The sequence below is a fragment of the Strongylocentrotus purpuratus genome, unplaced genomic scaffold (genome assembly GCF_000002235.5).
Source record: "Strongylocentrotus purpuratus isolate Spur 01 unplaced genomic scaffold, Spur_5.0 spur5_scaffold_18, whole genome shotgun sequence".
NCBI classification, from domain to species: Eukaryota; Metazoa; Echinodermata; class Echinoidea; order Camarodonta; family Strongylocentrotidae; genus Strongylocentrotus; species Strongylocentrotus purpuratus.
In genome coordinates this window covers 9,766,602-9,786,719 of record NW_022145603.1, presented here as the reverse complement: position 1 = coordinate 9,786,719, position 20,118 = coordinate 9,766,602, and the positions used below count along the sequence as shown (strand labels likewise).

The window sequence follows — 20,118 nt, the reverse complement described above, 5'->3', positions numbered from 1 at the left end:
AATTCAACTCTTATTTACATGTACACTGGACACATGTACGTCACGACTGGCCTTAAGAAAATATAAACACATGTATTAGCACACCGAACCAAATTCCTAAGAAACGTCCACAGATTCCAAGTTAAATCAACAGCCTACCTGTATTTTGCTCTATTCAAAGCGCTTGTCAGAAGAAAAACATGGGATATTTTGAATCATTCATATCTTAATCCCCTGTTTCCAGCTTAACCAACATCGCAAACTTTGGTGAGAGGTTAGAGATTTGAAATGTATATCGCGTGTTAGCTCATTATCATCAGGAACACATGCACATGGAAGGCAAGGAAAACATGGAAGGTAAGCAAATCGCTATGCCTACTCGGGCATCTTTTTTTTTCTTCTTTTTTTACCGATCTCATCACACGACACACGCAGTAGTTAATAAAAGAAAAATGGACAGATTAGCATGATAAGGTAAGTAATTAAAAGTAGAGTAAAGGAGGGGGTTTTCGGCCACTTATGACAAAATCCTATTTTTTGGACCCTTTACTTCTTATTTATTATCATTTCTTGTTCAAATTATGAAGCAAATATTATTATTATTTAAACAAAAAAAGAATCCCAGATAGAAATCACGAATTGCCATGACAATATTCATTTCAATTTTCACTGTTTCAGAGGCAGTTATTGGCATAGCGAACCAGTTTTCGGCCACATGTACAAAGTCAATAGGAAGCGCGCACGCGCGCGGTGCGTTTCCACGCTGATCTATAGCACTAGCGGGCGGAGCAGGTATAGTATAAGAAAATTTGATCCATTTTCTTTCCAATTACATTTTTTTTGTAAATCAAACTTTAAAAAGTCTAGATAGAACATTAGATGTCTACATGTATACGTCTATATGAAGAAAATCAGGGGCAGACTAGTCTATATGAAGAAAATCAGGGGCAGACCTTTTTTGTACAAAGAAGGTTGAAAAGTGTTTTAGTAGGGAGGCCAATGCCCAAATCTAACTTTTTAATTACTAATTTGTTTATACTAAAACTAAGATTAAAAGAAAGCATTTACTTTCACTAAGAAAATCCACCCATCTGCCGACTCCATAGGTTCCATCAAATAGGAGATATCCAGCTGGTTTGTAGCCATTTCCTTCTACGCCTTTCCGTACGTAAGAGCCTTGAAACAATTATATTTCATGTCGCAAAGTTACGTTCATAATTAGACAGGCCCGAGGGACAAAGTTCATGATGAAGTTTAAAACTTCGCGCGAAAGTGCAATCACTCAACAGCGGCTAGCCTTGAATCGGTCGCACACGTACACACCTTCTTCTTCTTAGTTGATCCCTCCACCGACACAGGCAAGCCCCGATGCAGGCTGAAGTCCAGCCATCAATGTGCGAACGATTACATCTTCTAAGTACTACTACGAGCCGAAGACGATGGTTCAAAAAAGGAAAGATTCTAATTCATTGATATTTACCTTAGATGTGTATTCCAATAATTTGATTTCCTCATGAGTATTCCTTATTATCAACGATCGAGAAGTTACGAGGTCCAATTAAAATCCATCTTGCAGCGAACACAATCATAGCGCACATCCATGCATGCAACGTACAGTGTACTAATATTTCTCTCACTCTCTCTCTCTCTCTCTCTCCCTTTCGCTATACGTAACATACACACTCACTAACCATGTATCATACAACACACACCTTCAAATCATGGCTTTCATTTCAATTCTCAATTGGAGTATAGACTGCTCACGTAGACTTTTTGTTTTACTGAAATATCTTTTTTAACACTTCTCATACATTACTGCACGACACTCGTATCTAGTGCTGTGAGAATAAGGTACTAGGGTCTATAAATAAGACTACGCTTTGCGCACGATCTGACCGGAGCTCAGATTATGTCGCAATACCCTTTATTTTTGGCGCGAACAATGACGTCACTGTTCACTGTTTTCCTTCTCATTTTGAGATGGATGTAGCTATAGGGCTCAAACCAACGCAAGATTGACAGAAACATCGTACTCTATCTACTTTCGAATGTTCAGTTTGTAAAAATCTGTATTTAAAAAGATATAATCTTTTTTCTTTATATTTTCTAGTTGTTAGAAGTGGCAATTGTGAACATCTGAAATGTTGATCTCTATCAAAAGTTCTTTACTCAAAACGGATCCCATATTTTTAGCGTCTACCTTCTGCCAATGAGAAGGTTTTTAGTGAGCAAACCTCTACGCCCTCTAGGATTTTCTTAGTCGGTGGTGCGAGTGCGTCAAGGTCGTCTGCAACCACAATTATTGGATTAAAAAACGTCAAAATCTGCAAGATTGTCAACAAATGGTGAAAGACTGTTACAGATCCGTGATTATAGGTATGTTGTGAAATGTATAATTGTATTTTCTTTTCATATTTTCTTCAATTTTTATTTTTACATCATTTTTTTCCCTTTGCTAATTTTTTGAAGTGGGCGACGAGCGCACAAATCGTAGGTGTAGATAGCCTTAAGGGCTCTCTCGAAATGTTTTTTTAATGATATTATTCGAGAGAGCCTTAAACGGCTCCCATACCCCTGCACGGAGAGGCATGTAAACAAAACTCAAAAGTGGTCCAAAATCACACTTTCGCGCACCCGACCAATATTGGACAGTGGCTTTGATAAATTTTGTCCGAGTTTTGGTCTTAATTAGCGCTTTAATTTCAAAATCAGATCTAAAAATAACAAAATAAGAGCAATTTTCTTACCAGACCGATACAGCTCAGCTCCCTTTTCACGTGTACCGTGTGAATTCACGATGTCTACACAATGGTGATGACCTCTGACTAGCACTTCGTAAATGTGCTGCTTCCGTATAATGCGCTGAATAACACTCATACAGCGCATTATACGGAAGCAGCACAATTTACCCACAATTACGGAAGTGCCAGTCAGAGGTCATCACCATTGTGTAGACATCGTGAATTCACACGGTACACGTGAAAAGGGAGCTAAGCTGTATCGGTCTGGTAAGAAAATTGCTCTTATTTTGTTATTTTTAGATCCGATTTTGAAATTAAAGCGCTAATTAAGACCAAAACTCGGACAAAATTTATCAAAGCCACTGTCCAATATTGGTCGGGTGCGCGAAAGTGTGATTTTGGACCACTTTTGAGTTTTGTTTACATGCCTCTCCGTGCAGGGGTATGGGAGCCGTTTAAGGCTCTCTCGAATAATATCATTAAAAAAACATTTCGAGAGAGCCCTTAAGGCTAGGTGTAGAAGCCTTACGCCCGGGCATTGGCCTCCCTAGTTTTAGTCTTAGATCTAGGTCGATCTAGGAGTAGGACAGGTCTATGATTAAAACAATTACCCATACAACAGGCGGTTATTTATGTCTAGCTAAACCCAGGCCTGATTCCAGTCGGACACCACTCTGTAATTCTGTTGCTGAAAAAGCATTTCCTTATATCAATATCATGTTTCAGATGTTTTAGACAAGACCCTTCCTTGGCTTGAAAATCTTTAGAGAGTGTCCTCATGTCCGAGTAGGCCTACTGAGACTAGAGAGTGATAAGCAGGGATAAGGTCTGTGTTTTTTGCAAACATGGCTCTCCAAACAGCTACAGGCATGGCAAATACTAGACCAGCTGATGGTCGTTTTAATCTTTCGCCCTTTCCCAAATGCGCGCGCGTGTATGAAATGCGTACTCCCCACCAATTCACCTTCCCCGAAAAAAAACGACCAGCTAATCTCGGCAGCGAGGTCCGAATATAATGAGCAGCGACCCCATGACCCCGCTTCCCAAATAAGGATCCTCTCATGAATGATGCATGTTTCGTTCCGATCAGCTGGCCTTGCATGCTCAGCTGACCGGCCTGTGTGTATCAACGAACTCAAACCAATTTACTTGGATTTCGATGGTGTGTATGCGTGCTTGGGAGCCCTGGGAGCGCTGGGTGTGTGTTGGTGAATGTGAAATGTGCAATGCTATTTGTTATATGCGTGCAGCACATGCACTATTGTCCCAATGTATTAAGCATGCATACATCGTATTGGATAAAAGTTGACTAGCAATTGAAACTGAGTTTGCCAATAATTCATTCATTCAAAATGGTTCATTTCAAATAAAACTTTCATCGCGGCGTTTAGCCGAATTACAAAAGTTTACAAACAAAATTAATAACACTTTAGATAACATAGAACATAGCATAACATGATATATTGAATTTGTAAAATAAATCAGTATAAATACGAGAAATATAGCTTATTGCAACAAATGGAAACATAAATTAGAAAGAAATCTGAATTAAATAGCACTGAAATCATGTGAAAGAAGGACTAAAGTAATTAGCAATGAGACCTGTTAGGTGGTGTATGATTTGTGATACTGCCCTAGTTACCTGCAAACACTACATTAATATAAATTCTACGAAAACTTCAAGGAGTGGCTTGCAGAAGAGTTTTAAAGACATATTTGGTGAATTTTCCACAAACAAATCGCAGCATGTATGCGACAAATGTGTGAAGAAAGTTATAAATGTACACTCCATGAGAAGTCAACAAGTCGAACTAAATATCTACGAACGGACACTCAGGCGCGTAGCCAGGGGGGGGGGCGGTGGGGGCGGTCGCCCCCCCCCCCCCCAAAAAAAAAAACGCCGGCCAAAAAAAAAAAAAAAGAGAGAAAGAGAAGGAAAAAAAGAAAGAGGACGTAGGAAGAAAAAGGGAAAAGGAGTCGAGAACGGTACAATGAATCGTCAAAGCTTCCGCGCTTCGCGCGGGAAGGGGGAAACTGAGTTCAAATTAAGAAATATGAGTCGGGAAAGGTACAACAAATCGTCTTCTTTCTCTAATAATTTAATGAAACGTCAAAGCCTCGGGCGAGAGGGGGGGGGGGAAAGAATTCAGACAAGGATTAAGAGTCGAGAAAGGTACAACGAATCGTCTTCTTTCTCTAATAATTTAATGAAACGTCAAAGCTTCGCGTGAGAGAGGGGAGGGACTGAATACAGATAAGGATTAAGAGTCGAGAGAGGTACAACGAATCGTCTTCTTTCTCTAATAATTTAATGAAACGTCAAAGCTTCAGAGAGGGGGGGGGGGGGAACAGAATTCAGACAAGGATTAAGAGTCGAGAAAGGTACAACGAATCGTCTTCTTTCTCTAATAATTTAATGAAACGTCAAAGCTTCGCGTGAGAGAGGGGAGGGACTGAATACAGATAAGGATTAAGAGTCGAGAGAGGTACAACGAATCGTCTTCTTTCTCTAATAATTTAATGAAACGTCAAAGCTTCAGAGAGGGGGGGGGGGGAACAGAATTCAGACAAGGATTAAGAGTCGATAAAGGTACAACGAATCGTCTTCTTTCTCTAATAATTTAATGAAACGTCAAAGCTTCGCGTGAGAGAGGGGAGGGACTGAATACAGATAAGGATTAAGAGTCGAGAGAGGTACAACGAATCGTCTTCTTTCTCTAATAATTTAATGAAACGTCAAAGCTTCGCGCGAGAGAGGGGAGGGACTGAATTCAGACAAGGATTATGAGTCGAGAAAGGTACAACGAATCGTCTTCTTTCAAAGCTTCCGCGCTTCGCGCGGGAGGGGGGAAACTCCCCCCTCCTTGCACCCACCCCCCTAGGGAGCGCGCTTCGCGCGCTCTTTAAGTGATTCGCACGCTTCGCGTGCTCATTACCGCCCCCCCTAAAATGAAATCCTGGCTACGCGCTTGCGGACACTTCAAAACCACACCGTAATTGCCTCTTCTATAGCTCTTTAGCCCTTCTACTCCAAAAAGGAAAGCAACGACACCCAAAAGCAAAAAAGGGTCAAATTCGGAGAATAAAAGAGAAGCTTGTTTTTCACCTGGCCGGCACACCACCAACAAAGGTAAATAATCAAACAAACACATTTAAATTTCATCTCTAGATCTAGGTGTACCTTTCTTGTCGGACCAAAATCCTTCATCGCTTGGTCGAACTGTAAAAAAAAGGTGCAATGTCATGAATGTAGGCCTACTCGATCTTGCGTCTTGTGACAATCTTTGATTTGTTTTTGTTTTTTACTGTTCCCTTTCTATAGCTTTCTTCCCCCTTAAAAAAAAAAAAAAAATCCCTTTTTTCTGCTACTTAATTCAATAGGCTACAGTGAAATGAAAATCTTTGAAATTAGTTATGTTTGTAGACTCTTTCTTGCATTATTGTGATATTTGTATAGGCGAGAACAAATATCACAATAATGCATTATAATATCATTATAATGATACAAATATTGTATTCCTGAATGTATGATTTTTTTCGGATTTTTTTTTGCAAATCAGCACCATCACCTACATCTATGTTTTTGTATTTTTTTAACAAGCAATTATTCATACTGAATGTGTATTTTGGTATCCTTACAGCATGTTACTAAAAGGCTACATGTTTCTGGAACACCCAAGTCCAAGACGAGGATCAACTTCCAGCCATTGATTGAAAATGAATCTTCAATTGATCCAATGCCACAACGAGGAAAACAAGTTCAGGTGGGGTTTATGAATTTTGTTGGTTTGATTGACTTCCTGGCAATAATTGTTTATGTTTTTAATCCATGCATTCATCTGACATTTGGTGTTAGACCAAGGAGTGCCAGTAACTCCTTGGTTAGACTGCAGAATCATATATAAAGGCCAAGTCCAGTCCAAGAATTTCTTGGTATTTATAAAAGCAGACAAAATAATGGACAAACAGATTTATTAAAGGTTTGAGGAAAATCAGACTGATGACAAATATATATATATATGCAAATATAGGGAATACTATAGGTAGGCCCTAAAGTTGTTTCATTAGGAGAAAATGGAAACTGATTTTCTTTCTCCCTTAATATCTCAGGTCATAAGTTGACTGCTAGCAGTTCTGCACTTAAATATGACAGTTGTTTATTAAAGATACTATGTTCCATTCGCAGGCCCAAAAATGAAAAGGTTAAATTAGAACGGCATTTGAAAGAATACTAATTTAGAACTTCCCTCAAAACGAGCTTTTGTTTTATATTACCCACAAATTTCTTTTTTTAATAAATATTAACGTTGTATGTTAATCATATTTCAGATCGATTAGCATAATTATGTTGATTTTTCAAACACTGTGGATGTATATTTTGACATTACCTGCTTTATAAATGTATTCATATTATATATTGATTTTCTTTTTTGCTATTCATACTAGCTCCTGTTTTCGATAGAACTGGCCTTATTTTTTCTTTGATGATTGATTTGTTTTGCTTATTTTATTACTCATTCCTTATTGGTAAACAGCCAGTACTATTGCTTCAAAGATGCATACCTACAAATACTTTGCTTTCAAAATGTGATATCATGATAGACATGTAATCATTGGAATGACTTTTCTCCAAATCTCAATTTTTATGTCACTTTGTATGAAAGCCATACAAAGAAGGAAGTAGCTAGATTCTCCTTTGAATTTGAAGTAACTTTACACCCAATGATTGTTAATTTAAGCTACATATAAGCTTACCTCATTTACAGGTTATAACAGTTTACTTTGATGTTATTAACATGTTTTGCAGATGATAACATGCTTTAACTATTAATTCGTTGCCAAATTTTTGTCTTCAAAAGATAATCAGTATTCCACATACATTGTTGTACTTTTTATGCAAGTACACTAATGCTGAGCACTGTTCTTGCCCATAGTCCTTGATGGCAAATTACATATATATATCTTAAATCATGCACTACAGTGTGAGATACTATTCTGCAAAGGGTAAGGAATTCATTGTAGGCTATTCAGTGTTTAACCCATTTGCGACAACAATGAGAGTCCTGAATTCCATGTTTATATATTTCTGTTTATCTTGAAGTGATTGGGGACATAATAGACTTCAAAATGGGGGTGTTTCTTCAAGTGCCTTGTCAGTGATTTTGACTGACAAATTCGCTCTCAGCTAATCAGATGCAAGGATTTCAGTAAAAAATAACAGTTTGTCTGTAAAAATCACTGACAAGACAATTGATTAAATGCTTTCTAGTTTGAAACATGTCATCTGTTACTAGTGTAGTTCCTTATAGGTACACTATGAAGTTGAAGTCTGTAAATTGGAATAAAAATATCTTGGTGAAATGATTACATGCACTACTTTGTGTTTACATCATGTGTTCAGAGTGTGTGTGTGTGTGTGATTGAATGACGGAACAACGAAATTGTTAGCAATTTATACTGCTTTGTAGTTGTTTTCATTGCCCGGAATTCACACTAGTGGTTCAGATTTAGATTTAGGGTTAAAGGGTCAAGGAACTGACATTGCAAATTGCCTATAGGTTTACGATCGTTGTAAGATTACGCAATGACCAAATCTTTTGATGGGCATGAGTGGGAACCAATCACAACTAAGCAAGGTCTGACCAAGGTGAAGTGGGAGGAATAAAAGTTCCCCCTGAATTTAGGGGGAACTTGCCAAGGTGTACTGGACTGTTCTCAGGCTCTGTTTCCGTACGTGTATATTATGGTGTACTAGTATTATGTGAGCGCGCACGGATCATGTAGAGAACAGTCCAGGCAGTGGACTAGGCAAATACATGCCAAGTAAGGCGTAGTGTTCAGGTGTTAGTGTTCAAGTGTTAGTGATCACATTTCATAAATCATGCAAGTCCGTGCCCGTAACGGACGGCGGCGAGCGCTACGCTCGAGGTCACCAAAGGAGTCGGGCGACGGGCATTGCATTGGGCGTGCACGTCACCCGTGAGATAGGGTACGGCGCGGCGGACAGCTGCAGCAGCATGCACCGCACAAAAAGCACACATCACTGCCATGCCAATGGCTATGGCATACACACACGTATACTCACACGATCTCTTTCCCTAGTAACGCTTACCTGCAAAAAGAACGGCCGTTCGCCAATATTAGGATGATTTACTTCAAGAAAATATGATCCACTGTAGCTATCAAGTGTAGCAAGCAAAGGATTATTTCACTTTACGTTTTTCTTTTCGAACTTTGTAGTAATACCATAAAACATGGTCACCTTTTTCCCGGCCTTTCCGCAGATAATTGAAGCCCAACCTCCAAGTGCTACTGATGCCAATCTATTCTAGTTAATAAAGGACAATAAAATAATTCTAGATTAATGTCTTTGTAAACCAAATTAATATAATATAATACATACATTTCACATTTTATTACATTTAATTAGTATTAGAATACTAGGTTGAAACTAAAGATATCGAATATAAGACAAATGTTAATAAATCTTCATTCAACTGATGAATATTCATTGATGAAATCTGACCTTTGACCAATAAAAGCACTCGTTCGACACACGTGTACAAAACCGCATTACAACCATAGAGATATATACTTAATAAGGCTAGAGTGCGGACTCGTCATACGCGCCCGTTCAAAGCTCTGTGCGCGCATGGAGCGCGGTCCGCCATTACTAAGGAGGGCACAACTTCGAGAAATACCCGGATGTTCCCTTCGAAACTGTGCTACTGATATGCAATGTGAAGCTTCATTTTTTGGGTTGATTTATCGGTTTTCGAGTATGAAACGTTATAATTGTGGTATTTTGCATAATGCATGAACCCTACTCATGCCTCAGTCATGGTATCTGGTGTAGGTCAAGATTAATTACGGATGTTATGGTGAAGCTATTTATATTTCAGTATATCTTCAATTTTTCTTCCTCTTTGTCAATATAAAACTGCGATATTATGACATTAAATATTACTTGGCTTTCAGCCAATCAGAATCAAGCATTTGGGACTTGTATTTGATATTTATGTCATGATATTAAACAAAGTTTTATGCTACAGGGCCAATGCCGGGGGCCAATGTCTTTCTAATTCAGTTATTATGAGAGCCAGGGTTTATTGATTTAAAATGCTTTAAAGGTAATATATTCATTTTATGTTTATGACTATTATAAACAGATTGATACTTATAGATTTGGGATAGAGATGGGTATGTAGATAGCTAGACACATAAATAGATGGATAGATAGATATAATATAGAAGGATAGGTAGATAATGGAAATGCAGATAAAGGACGATACTGAAGATAGGAAGAGGGGGAAGGAAAGAATTATAGGCCTACACATTTATTTTAAAAAATTATGTTATTTACTCATCCAATCATTCATCCATCCATCCAAACATTCTTTTTCTTCTTCTCTCACTCATTTTATATCAAATTCACACCTTATGTCTTTCACCCATTCTCTATAAAATCTCTATTTTTGTCTGAAAGAGTAATTCAATTTTTTACAGTTCACTATAAATATATATGAATATTCTTTAAAAACAGCTGATCATTGATGTAATAAATATTTATTCACACCACTTTTTTTCTCCATAAATAATATTCTCCTTGATACAGTGTATTTCTTATTTTCTTCATCAACCAGTTTTAGAGCATAAACTTATAATTAAATTTGAAGAAAAAAATGAATAAATGAACTTTTTATTACCACACGGCACACGTGTGTTGATATTCTACAGCATAGGCATTTAAGTTTTGACATTTTATCGGACATATATACTGCAATAATACATCACAATTGAAAAGACAAACATTGCAAAAACAACACCTCAGATTTTAGCCCCAAATTTACTGTCACGGATCATAGGCAACACAACCACAACAAATTGATTCGCCACCAAAGACAAGCATTACACATCCCAAAACCACCACAATAACTCCCAAAACATAAATGTCAGGAGGCCAATGTCTATGTGTCAAGATGTCAGTGATAACGAACACTTTATTAACTAGTCTTGGCTCCAAGCGCACGCAGGCGCGTCACATTTACAAATAATACATCGAGTAATAAATGCAAACCAGAAATAGTAATTGAGCATATATATTCCAAGTCACCTGTATTGCTATGAAGAACTATAATTGAAGAGACTTACATCTCAGGATACTGCACTACACTATTCAGTGAAACCTCATAGTAACATGGTCTTTTGACATCATTATTCATCAGGTGTAATAATAAATTTGAAACTGATTACCCTCAAATGTACACAGTAGATACAACAAGCCAAAGAGTGCACAATCTTATGGGTTTACATCTAGTGACATTATTCCATATAATTTTTCTGTTATCAAATCTCTTCAAAAGCAGTTTTCCATTTTGGAACAAAATTCAAACCTATGTACAAAACGATCTATGGGTGTGTATATGGTGTGCATTACACAGGCTTTTCAATTGCCACACATCTGTTAATTCTTCTCGTTTATTAAAAATGGGCTCACTTGATGTGAATTTCTTGCTTTTTATCTTTAATGATGTAAATCACTTGGTTGAGAGCAATCCAGACAATGTTATAAAAAAGGTCTACATGTTTATCTCAGGTTATCCATACTGTACCTGCAGAATCAAAGCACATGTAGAGTGCAAATAATTTGCAAAAATTTGTCGCTGTTTTCACGAAGTGACGGTAGTGAAAAAAAATGCATTCACTTTGCGTTACGATTTTCCTCACTACCGTCACTTCCTGAAAATAGGGACGAATTATAGCAACTGAATCAGATACAGCAGGTACAATCATGAAGCTTATAGAGTAAATATTCAAATACAGTGTACCTCACAACAACTCAAAATTCAAGTACATTTTGTTTAACCCCTAATGTAATCAATTCTTCTAAGTTCCACTTTAGTTTGCCTTCGTGTAAAGTTAACAAACAGAAAATTATGGTTAGGTTGTGCAACTGTCACAATGTGTCCCCAAAATTTTATTTCATTACACAGAACAAAAGTCTCAGATTGTTCTGTTTTTTTAAAAGATTATTGAAAGCTCTCTCCAGTTTTAAACGGCTTCACAGTCAATCATCCAGTAGATAAGCTATGCAGACAAGAGGCAAAATATAAAAGACCGATCTGTCTTTGTAGTTTGTATGAATGAAGTTCTATGTTTTGTTTTGTTTTTCCTGAAAATGCGTTCCCTCCAAAGTTGTGTTGAAGTAGGTCAAGCTGATCCTGGCTAATGAGCTTGCTTTCGTGGACTTCCTGCAAGAGAGTCCTGGTTTTTCCATCTCTCCTGTTTACCTTGTTTCACCACTTTAAGCTGTTTCTTGGCATCTTGCACTTGCTGTCTGGTTATATTCAGTTTCTAATCAACTCAGACAGAAAAAGAATAGTCATGTTCTTTTGTAATGTCATAGGGTTTCTTTGGAGGCACGGGAACACTTTTGGATGTTGTACATGGTTTTGCTGGGAGTCTTGAGCCATGGGTCTGTTTATAGGGAGGATGTCCAGGAAAGACAGTAGGCACAGCTCTAAGAATGAGATGTGGTGTGTAACATCCTTTCCTCTCTTGGGTGTATTCCTGCATTACAATAAAAGCAAATGGAAACAATAATGAGTTTTTTCTCATAACATGACAATTGTTCTACTATTCATGCTATTTCATGTGATTTTTAAGACTGAAACTGAAAGCAGCTTCCAGCCAAATAAATAAAATAATAATGATGTCAGCAAGTCATAAGCAAATTTGATAGAAATAGTGTAGTGTGCGGTGGGATTTTTAGGCTAGCCTAGCCTAGTTGGATAACTCCTGTGATGTGAAATTTGGCAGGCTAGCCTGGCTTAGACCAAAAGCTTCAGTCTCTCTATATCGTCGGTTGTTCTACTGAGACTGCGTCTGGCTCCACTAGACCTCTGATTATATTATGGGGAATGTCAACAAATGTCAGTTTTATTAAAGAAATGACCCATATCAGATGGTTATATCTGTCTAACCTGGCTTTGCCTTTCGGGCTTTAGAAATTAGAGAGTAGAGTTTAGATCTAGATTCTAGATCTAACTTTAGATCTAGAGTCTAGTCTATAGTTAAAATATAGATCTAAAGAAGTTGACATTTGATTTTTATCTTGAAATTAGATAAGATAAAATTAATTGTATCGTTTTATTCTAGACTTTTCTTTAATAGAATCAAGCTCATGGAGTTATATTTCCGAGTTGGACTCTCTGGCTCTTGGAGTTGCGAGCGACTCCAGCGCAGCAGAATTTTCCCATCACCATCCCCAGAACCTTAACCCATGCCTGCCCCAGCCCGGCGGGCGTGGACTGGCGCGCTCCGCTGCTGCAGGAGCTGCGGTGGCTTGTCATGAGACAACCCGGGTACAGACTACAGTCACTGCATAAACTACATTTTTAGCTCTAAAATCTCCTTATTAATCAACATAACATTAAGAAGAACTTACTTGTGAAATATTATGCAGTTCCCTTTCTTTCTTCGGTTCGAACATCCAAATGCAACGCACGAACCTGGCTTCTCCAATTTTTTCCACGAATGTTGTGCACAGTATCTTGTTGGGTCGTTCGTTTTTCTGCCCTCCTTAGTAATGGCGGCCACAGCTCCAGGTCCACACAGCAATTTGAGCGAGTACGCCCTCTAGTGTTATTAAGTATATATCTCTATGATTACAACTGATCACGCCCAACTCATATGGTCGCAACTCCCAGGCCAGGGTCAAAATGACCCGCAAAATGACAATTAATACATCCTATAAATGACTGGAAATTGGAATTGTGCCTTAAAATGGACACATAAACCGCTTAATTAATTTTATTTCTCCACTTCCAAGCCCCCTTATACCTTTAGTAGGAGTTGTGAACGTTCAGACTTTAATATCCTAATTTTGTTCCTTTTTTCTTGATTTTTGCTGTTCAGTTTTATGATTTTTTGCTAGTTTATTTGTTTGTGTAAGTGGTGGCGCTGCCCTCGCCCCTCCTTATTAACATATGTGACCCCCCCCCCCCCCTTTAAATCGCTGCAACCCGCCCCTTCGATCGATGCCCACCGATATGCCTCAGTCGTGCACATTTCAGACTAATATGCATATAACCGCCATCAAACTCAATAGACTTTGGATCCGCCGGATTTTTATTTAATCCTATAGTTTGCCACAGTTTTGATGACAGCTATATAGAAAGCCATGCATGCATGCATGCGTGTTAGATTCCCAGACACAGACACAAAACAAATTTATACACTGACGGTTTCAGCATTCAATGGCTGAATAGTTGTGAAGGTTTATTGCAGAATTAAGTTATATCAACTTTGTCTACAACAAAAACAGCTGCATATTTTTCATACCGGTTGACTATTATACGGACATTAACGGCCCTGACATCATTGTAAGTATTATATACACGTACTTTGGTGAATACAATAGTCTTGGAATTCAATTGAGCAACAATTTTATTCATGCAAGTATATGCCTACTATAGTCAGGTAAACACATGAAGACAAGCAAGTACACATTTTAAACAAGTTTACTGCTATATAGTTAAGCAAAGTATGAAAAGGTCATTATATGGTGAGTCAAGCAAGCATGCACGAATCCCGGCCTTGCCACAGTTATAGTCCTACTATTATATTCAGGTAAGCACGTACAGCTAGCCAAACAAGACTAGTAATAAATTGTTTCATTTATAGCGCTATATCCAATTTATAATTGATCAAAGCACTTCACAAAACAAATAAATCAATGAATTAAAACTCAACAAAAATATGATAGAAAATGTAAATAAGTCAACATGAAGGGAACAGTCCAGTATGTTTTCTATAATGATTTATAAATCCGGCAGGGGAGGGGGCAGTTGCATTTTTCCTATTTATATTAGGATAATAAAGTAATATTACTTTGGTGTAAACTTGTATGGTGTGATATCCTCATTAAGCATGTAAAGTACTTTGGCTCGCCAATGCAATAGCCTATTTGCCAGTGTTCTGACCTCCAGTTTTTTACTATTTAAAATATATTCATATCATTTTTGTTAAATTTCGGTTGGTAGTTCTACCAAAATTAATGTTGAGAACAACTGCCATATAGGAAAATTACATCCCACCCGAATTTGGACATCGTTATCATTTGGGCTATACCTCATCTCATATTGGGCCATACACGTGCATGGTATATGTTGACAGAAAATACACTGAAAGTCTATTTCCAGTGGACCATCAGTATAATGCTGGTAATTAAGTAATATATTTCTTTTTCACTATACTGGCAGACTGTAACTATACATCGTGCCTGTGAGGATAAATTTGATGTGTTGCGAAGAAAGTAACAAAGTTGATTTATTGTTTTTCCAGGCTAGAAGTCCAACATGCAGAAGTATGACCCCAACTGTCCTTTGGCCACAATGGAAGACATCCAGAAGGCCTACAAGGTCGTACAGGAGAGCGCCCTCTGCGTACGAACTCCAATGGCGCACAATGCTCAAGAATGGATGAGACTTGATCTTGCCTGCGACCTGAGTCTGAAGCTGGAAAATACACAGACAACAGGTGGGTTCCGATCACGGATGGCGTAGGGAAGTTTGAATGGTCTCGTACCGATCGTTCCCCGTTATACGTACCAAAATAGGTATGTTCAGAAAATATCTTCTGAACTAGTAAAGGGTAAAATATTCTTAAGATCGCCGAGGCTCAACCTCCATCATCTTGATGGTTTCTCATTTCCTTCACACGATGTATGAGTTTACATTCCATCCATGATAAATTTAAGTTATTACTAAACAAAATTCAAAATTAAAGTACAGGGGGTACATGATTTGTTGTTCAGATACGTTTTTAACGCCTGGGCTAGCAATCGTGCAAAATGTTCGTGGAATTCTTTGAAAAAAATTCAGTTTCACGTTTCTGTCGATGTCCCATTGAACCAAAGTACATTGTATCGTAATTTCAATAACTACCAATAGCTCATGAAAGAAAAATTAACACTATTACAAAGAATTCGAGAATTCAACCTTTCCCCATTTCAAACGTCATGTCCTTCACCTTTTGAAGTGTGCAAACTTTTCAATAACATAATTATTTTTACATTTTTATAATGATAATAAACATGTTATTATTAGGTAATAAGAATATAATTTTCTGGAGGCAATACAATCGTGTATTGGAATTGCCCTGAGGATGATTTTTGAAATATTTTGAGGTTTTGTTAGTTTGTCTCATTTCCTTCCTTGACCAGGGTCATTCAAGGTCAGAGGTCTTGCTAATCAACTGGCTCACATCCCTGAATCCGTGCAACAGGAAGTAATTACCATGTCAGCAGGGAACTATGGGAAGGCCTTCTCCTTTGCTATGCAGCAACGAGGGCTAAAGGCCAGGGTCCTCATGCCAGAAACAGCCCCACGAGTCAGAGAGGAGATCATGAAGGTATGGCGGAATGTTAAAGCATTTTGTCCGCGTTACGCCCGTAGCGTCATTTCGTCATTGCGTCAATTAGCGGCACTAATAAAGAATATATGAAGACAACAATTGGCACCATACGCCAGTGATTCAAAGATGTGTTTGAACCCTACACATTTTGCATTTACTTTATGTTCCATGTCACAAATTGACGCATGCGTCAAGGACAGCCACAAGTCGCTGACGCAGTTTTACGTCAAAACAAGACACAAGATCAAAGTTCAATCCGTATTGGTTCAATGTATAGGCAACCCAGAGAATCGACTGAATCAAGTCATCTCCATCAAACAGAAATACAAGGCCGTGCCGGGTTTTTTTTTTTTTTTTTTTTACGGAAACGTATTTTTTAATATTTGACAAATACATTACTTTCACCTTTTTATCACAGAATAATGGCATACCTGGAAAGACCGAAAACCATTGTGCCCTAAATTTTAGCCCATGATAACATTTTACGTTTACGATACCCTCTAAAGTATTATTTGTTTTTGATTTTTCACTTAACTTATGTTCAGGGTTATGGAACTGAAGTTGAACGCGTGCCAGCCAGAGAGCTCCAGCCTACCGTTGATCGCTACGTAACCAACGAAGGAATGCATTATCTACATCCCTTCGATGATTTCAATTTAATCTGTGGACACGGAAGGTAACTGTCATATCCCATGTCCCTCTTATTCCTTTCATCTCTTTTGCTTCCAATTCACCCTTTTTTTCAGTTTCCCCTATTTTTCAACATTCGATCGGGACTCCACTGCTACACCAAAAACTGTGATAATATCTTGTCTAAATGTGTCTTAGTGGTAAAAAGTTGGATCCTTATAAGCTCTGAATTAGAAATAATCTCCTTCTGAGAAGAAAAAAATGTGATAACTCTAAATAATTGATCCAAGTTAATGCCCTTCTCATAATTTATGTGGCCTTCGGCAGGCACTTTATGAAGTAGCACAGCTCCTAAAACGAATTTCCTTTATTCTACTGAAGGTTTTCATTATTTTCCAATCATTTCAGCACAGGTTTAGAGATTCTTGAAGAGGTGCCAGATCCTGATGTGATCGTCGTATGCTGTGGGGGAGGAGGTTTACTGGCTGGAATAGCCGCTGCTGTAAAACTTTCAGGGAAATCTCATACAAAGATCTATGGGGTGGAACCCGAACAAGGTATTAAAACAGACTCATGATTTGAACGTCATTTTTGTCCCACTATTACGCAACGTTTCTGTTGAGGTGTGAAGCGCACCTGCATGTTTGTATAATAATGTTAAAAAATTGAAAGATTTCGAACACCATTTTTGTTTCTAACAAATCGAGTGGGCATGTCGCTTTCTATGAAGGGACTCTAGGCCTAGGTATTTTAGTGTGGTTGCTCCCGTTTGGAAAGGTGCCCGAAACATCATGTTTTTGTAATGATTATTTGTAGACAAACATCCGTTAATTAATTTGAATAATTAGTTAAATAACTGAGTGGTTCATTCTAGATTTTTAGGAGACATTTAAAGGTAATACAAAGTTTTGGTATGGGGTCATGAATTTGGTTCAAATTAAACATTATTATTGGAAGAATAATGCGATCCTACAATATTTATTGATCATTGTCGCGGTTGAAATCTAGTCTACAGCTATGAAATTATAGATAATAAACTCCTTGTGTTGTACAGCTCCCTCTCAAGGTCAAGATATTAATTAAGCTATAAAACAATTTTTCTTGACTAAAACCAACCGATTAGCTTTTCCCGTTTGAAAATTATATATCACAACTACATATTCTGAGATTTTTATGGTCGCACCTACTGTAGTACGGTCGTAGGTGCTATTTGAAATTAATCAAAATTTACCGGGAGCACCCGTAAATTTTTATATCCATTTTCTAGAGCTTATAAAACATTCACAGGGACATCCAAATATATCAAAATTGTAAAGAATCACTATCGACCCAATTTTCAAAATTTCCCAAAACTTTGTATTACCTTTAATGTAAATATTTCTGCATGTGTTTTTCTCCTTTCCCTTGTAATAATTGTTGGTCTTTTTTCCCCTAGTAGGAGAAGGGACGGCAAATTCGGACCTATATAGGCTGCCTCTGGGATCCACCTAAATGATTTGAAAATGTTTTTTTATTCTCTTCACCAGCTTGTTGCATGTACAAAAGCAAACAGTTAGGGAAACCAGCACAAGATCCGAATGTACGCTCTATCGCCTCAGGACTATCCCCTCCGTTTGCAGGTAAGTCTTTACCGCTTCTTCCTTGTGTCATTTTGTGTGGCCATTTGGGGTTTAAGCATCGGTGGTTTTCAGTTTTCACAATGAACCTGGGGAAACCGTTTCATCCCATCGGTCCTACAAACCATTCCTCATAGATAACGCATACCCTTGGGGTTATAGGGTAACGGTTAGAGTTAAGGTCAGTTATAGGTTTAGGGTAAGTCATGCCTTTCACGCGGTAGGTCAGTTTAGGACTATAGTAGGACCATTCGTGTGTCAGGCAAATTTCAAATGAACCTTCTCGGGCTTTGAATAATCTAATTAACGCCGACTATTTTCTGAAGTAAAAATAAAAGATAAATAATTATTGTTTACCCAAGGAACCCTCATCAGCATCAATGCTGTTCTTCTTGCAGATCCTTCGATCTTTATTACACAGGAATTGCCAGGTACCCGCGGAAAGTGGCAATTGTGGTTTAAAGTCTTGCAAAATTAGGACATGGGTACCGGGCTGTGATTCGAACCCTCGACCCTTGGATTGAGTACCAAGTGAATTAACCACTATACCACGACACCTCCACGTACCTAAGTCAATATTGGCTGTTTATTGTTTTCTTCTAAAAAATAGGTTCGAATGCATTTCGCCACGTTGAAGAATACGTAGAAGATATTCTCCTACTCAGTGAGGAAGAAATCATCGCGGCGGTCTCTCGTCTCTATCACGCCGGGTTGGTGGTGGAGCCAGCGGGGGCTGCAGCCTTTGGAGCGGTTCTTTTCGGTAAGGTGCCCGACATCGAGGGCAAGAAGGTGGTGGTGGTGATCACTGGCGGGAATGTCTCGCCTCAAGAACTCTGCGATATCCTCAAGACCCCGTCGTGATGTGGACCTCAAGAGACACTCATAAGAAATCGGAATTTCCCGTATTGTGATTACATTTTCAGTCGTTCCAACACACATCTAAGGTGGATTTTTCATTTACCGAAAATAATTGACCAATTTTACTTGTATTATGATCATGTTAAAAATTACGAGAGTGGCACGACGGTACGGACAACCCGAAAACGTCAAGCCTCTGCTACATAATGTCATACAAATGTATTTCATATTATGTTGAGAAAATGTATGTATAAAACGGGTAACTATATTGTGGTTAACGTGTATATTCAGTTGCAATGTGCCGAAATAAAGTATGATTTCTTTCATTGTGTTGTTTATTTGCGTTTTTTTTTTTCTTCTTTCAATTAAAAAAAAATGAAAGGATTCACACTTGGGCTTTTTGTTTTCATTCTTCTTCTATACAGAAAATGCACAAGGGCTATATATTTTTAGTTTATCTTCAATATCCCTACGGAAACTGGATGTTCAACCTAATACATTGTTTTAATTCATTTACATGTACATTGTACATTCAATCATCCTCTAAATTATTCTCTCTCGTTGCCCAGTCCCTTCCAATATTTTGTTATACCGAGACAATCCATGACCTACGTCAACATACAAGAACAAATAACATCTTTAGAAAATATTGATTTTATAGTGAAAGTCATGTTTATTTCACATCAAATTCAGAAATGCGAAAGAGGTTAGTTTCTTTAAAAATATTATTAGGATAAAGACTTTCCTCCACACCTCTAACATAAATGTAATAATGTTAAAAAGCCACATGAAAAGACATGTCATGAGTCTTCAAAATGGTTACGACAGGACTATTACAGTCTAATTTTACAAAGATCAACTTTGAATAAGATCTTTTA

General features: G+C 37.9%; 1 protein-coding gene and 1 long non-coding RNA gene across 2 annotated transcripts; one reads left to right on the top strand and one right to left on the bottom strand.

Annotated features, from left to right (window-relative positions):
* The first annotated feature begins 149 nt into the window (after positions 1–149).
* LOC584103 (putative threonine dehydratase) lies at positions 150–19,566 on the top strand. Its single transcript, XM_783982.5, has 7 exons — positions 150–336; positions 15,066–15,260; positions 15,946–16,133; positions 16,682–16,812; positions 17,175–17,323; positions 18,293–18,385; positions 18,993–19,566. Exons 2-7 carry the CDS (start codon positions 15,080–15,082, stop codon positions 19,241–19,243), a joined length of 993 nt encoding a protein of 330 aa, XP_789075.5. The 5' UTR covers positions 150–336; positions 15,066–15,079; the 3' UTR covers positions 19,244–19,566.
* On the bottom strand, positions 12,034–13,382 carry LOC115925409. The gene is made up of 2 exons (XR_004064695.1): positions 13,168–13,382; positions 12,034–12,290 (listed from the first exon to the last, which is right to left on the bottom strand). It is a non-coding gene; the product is annotated as an uncharacterized LOC115925409 (long non-coding RNA).
* Positions 19,567–20,118: the final 552 nt, after the last annotated feature.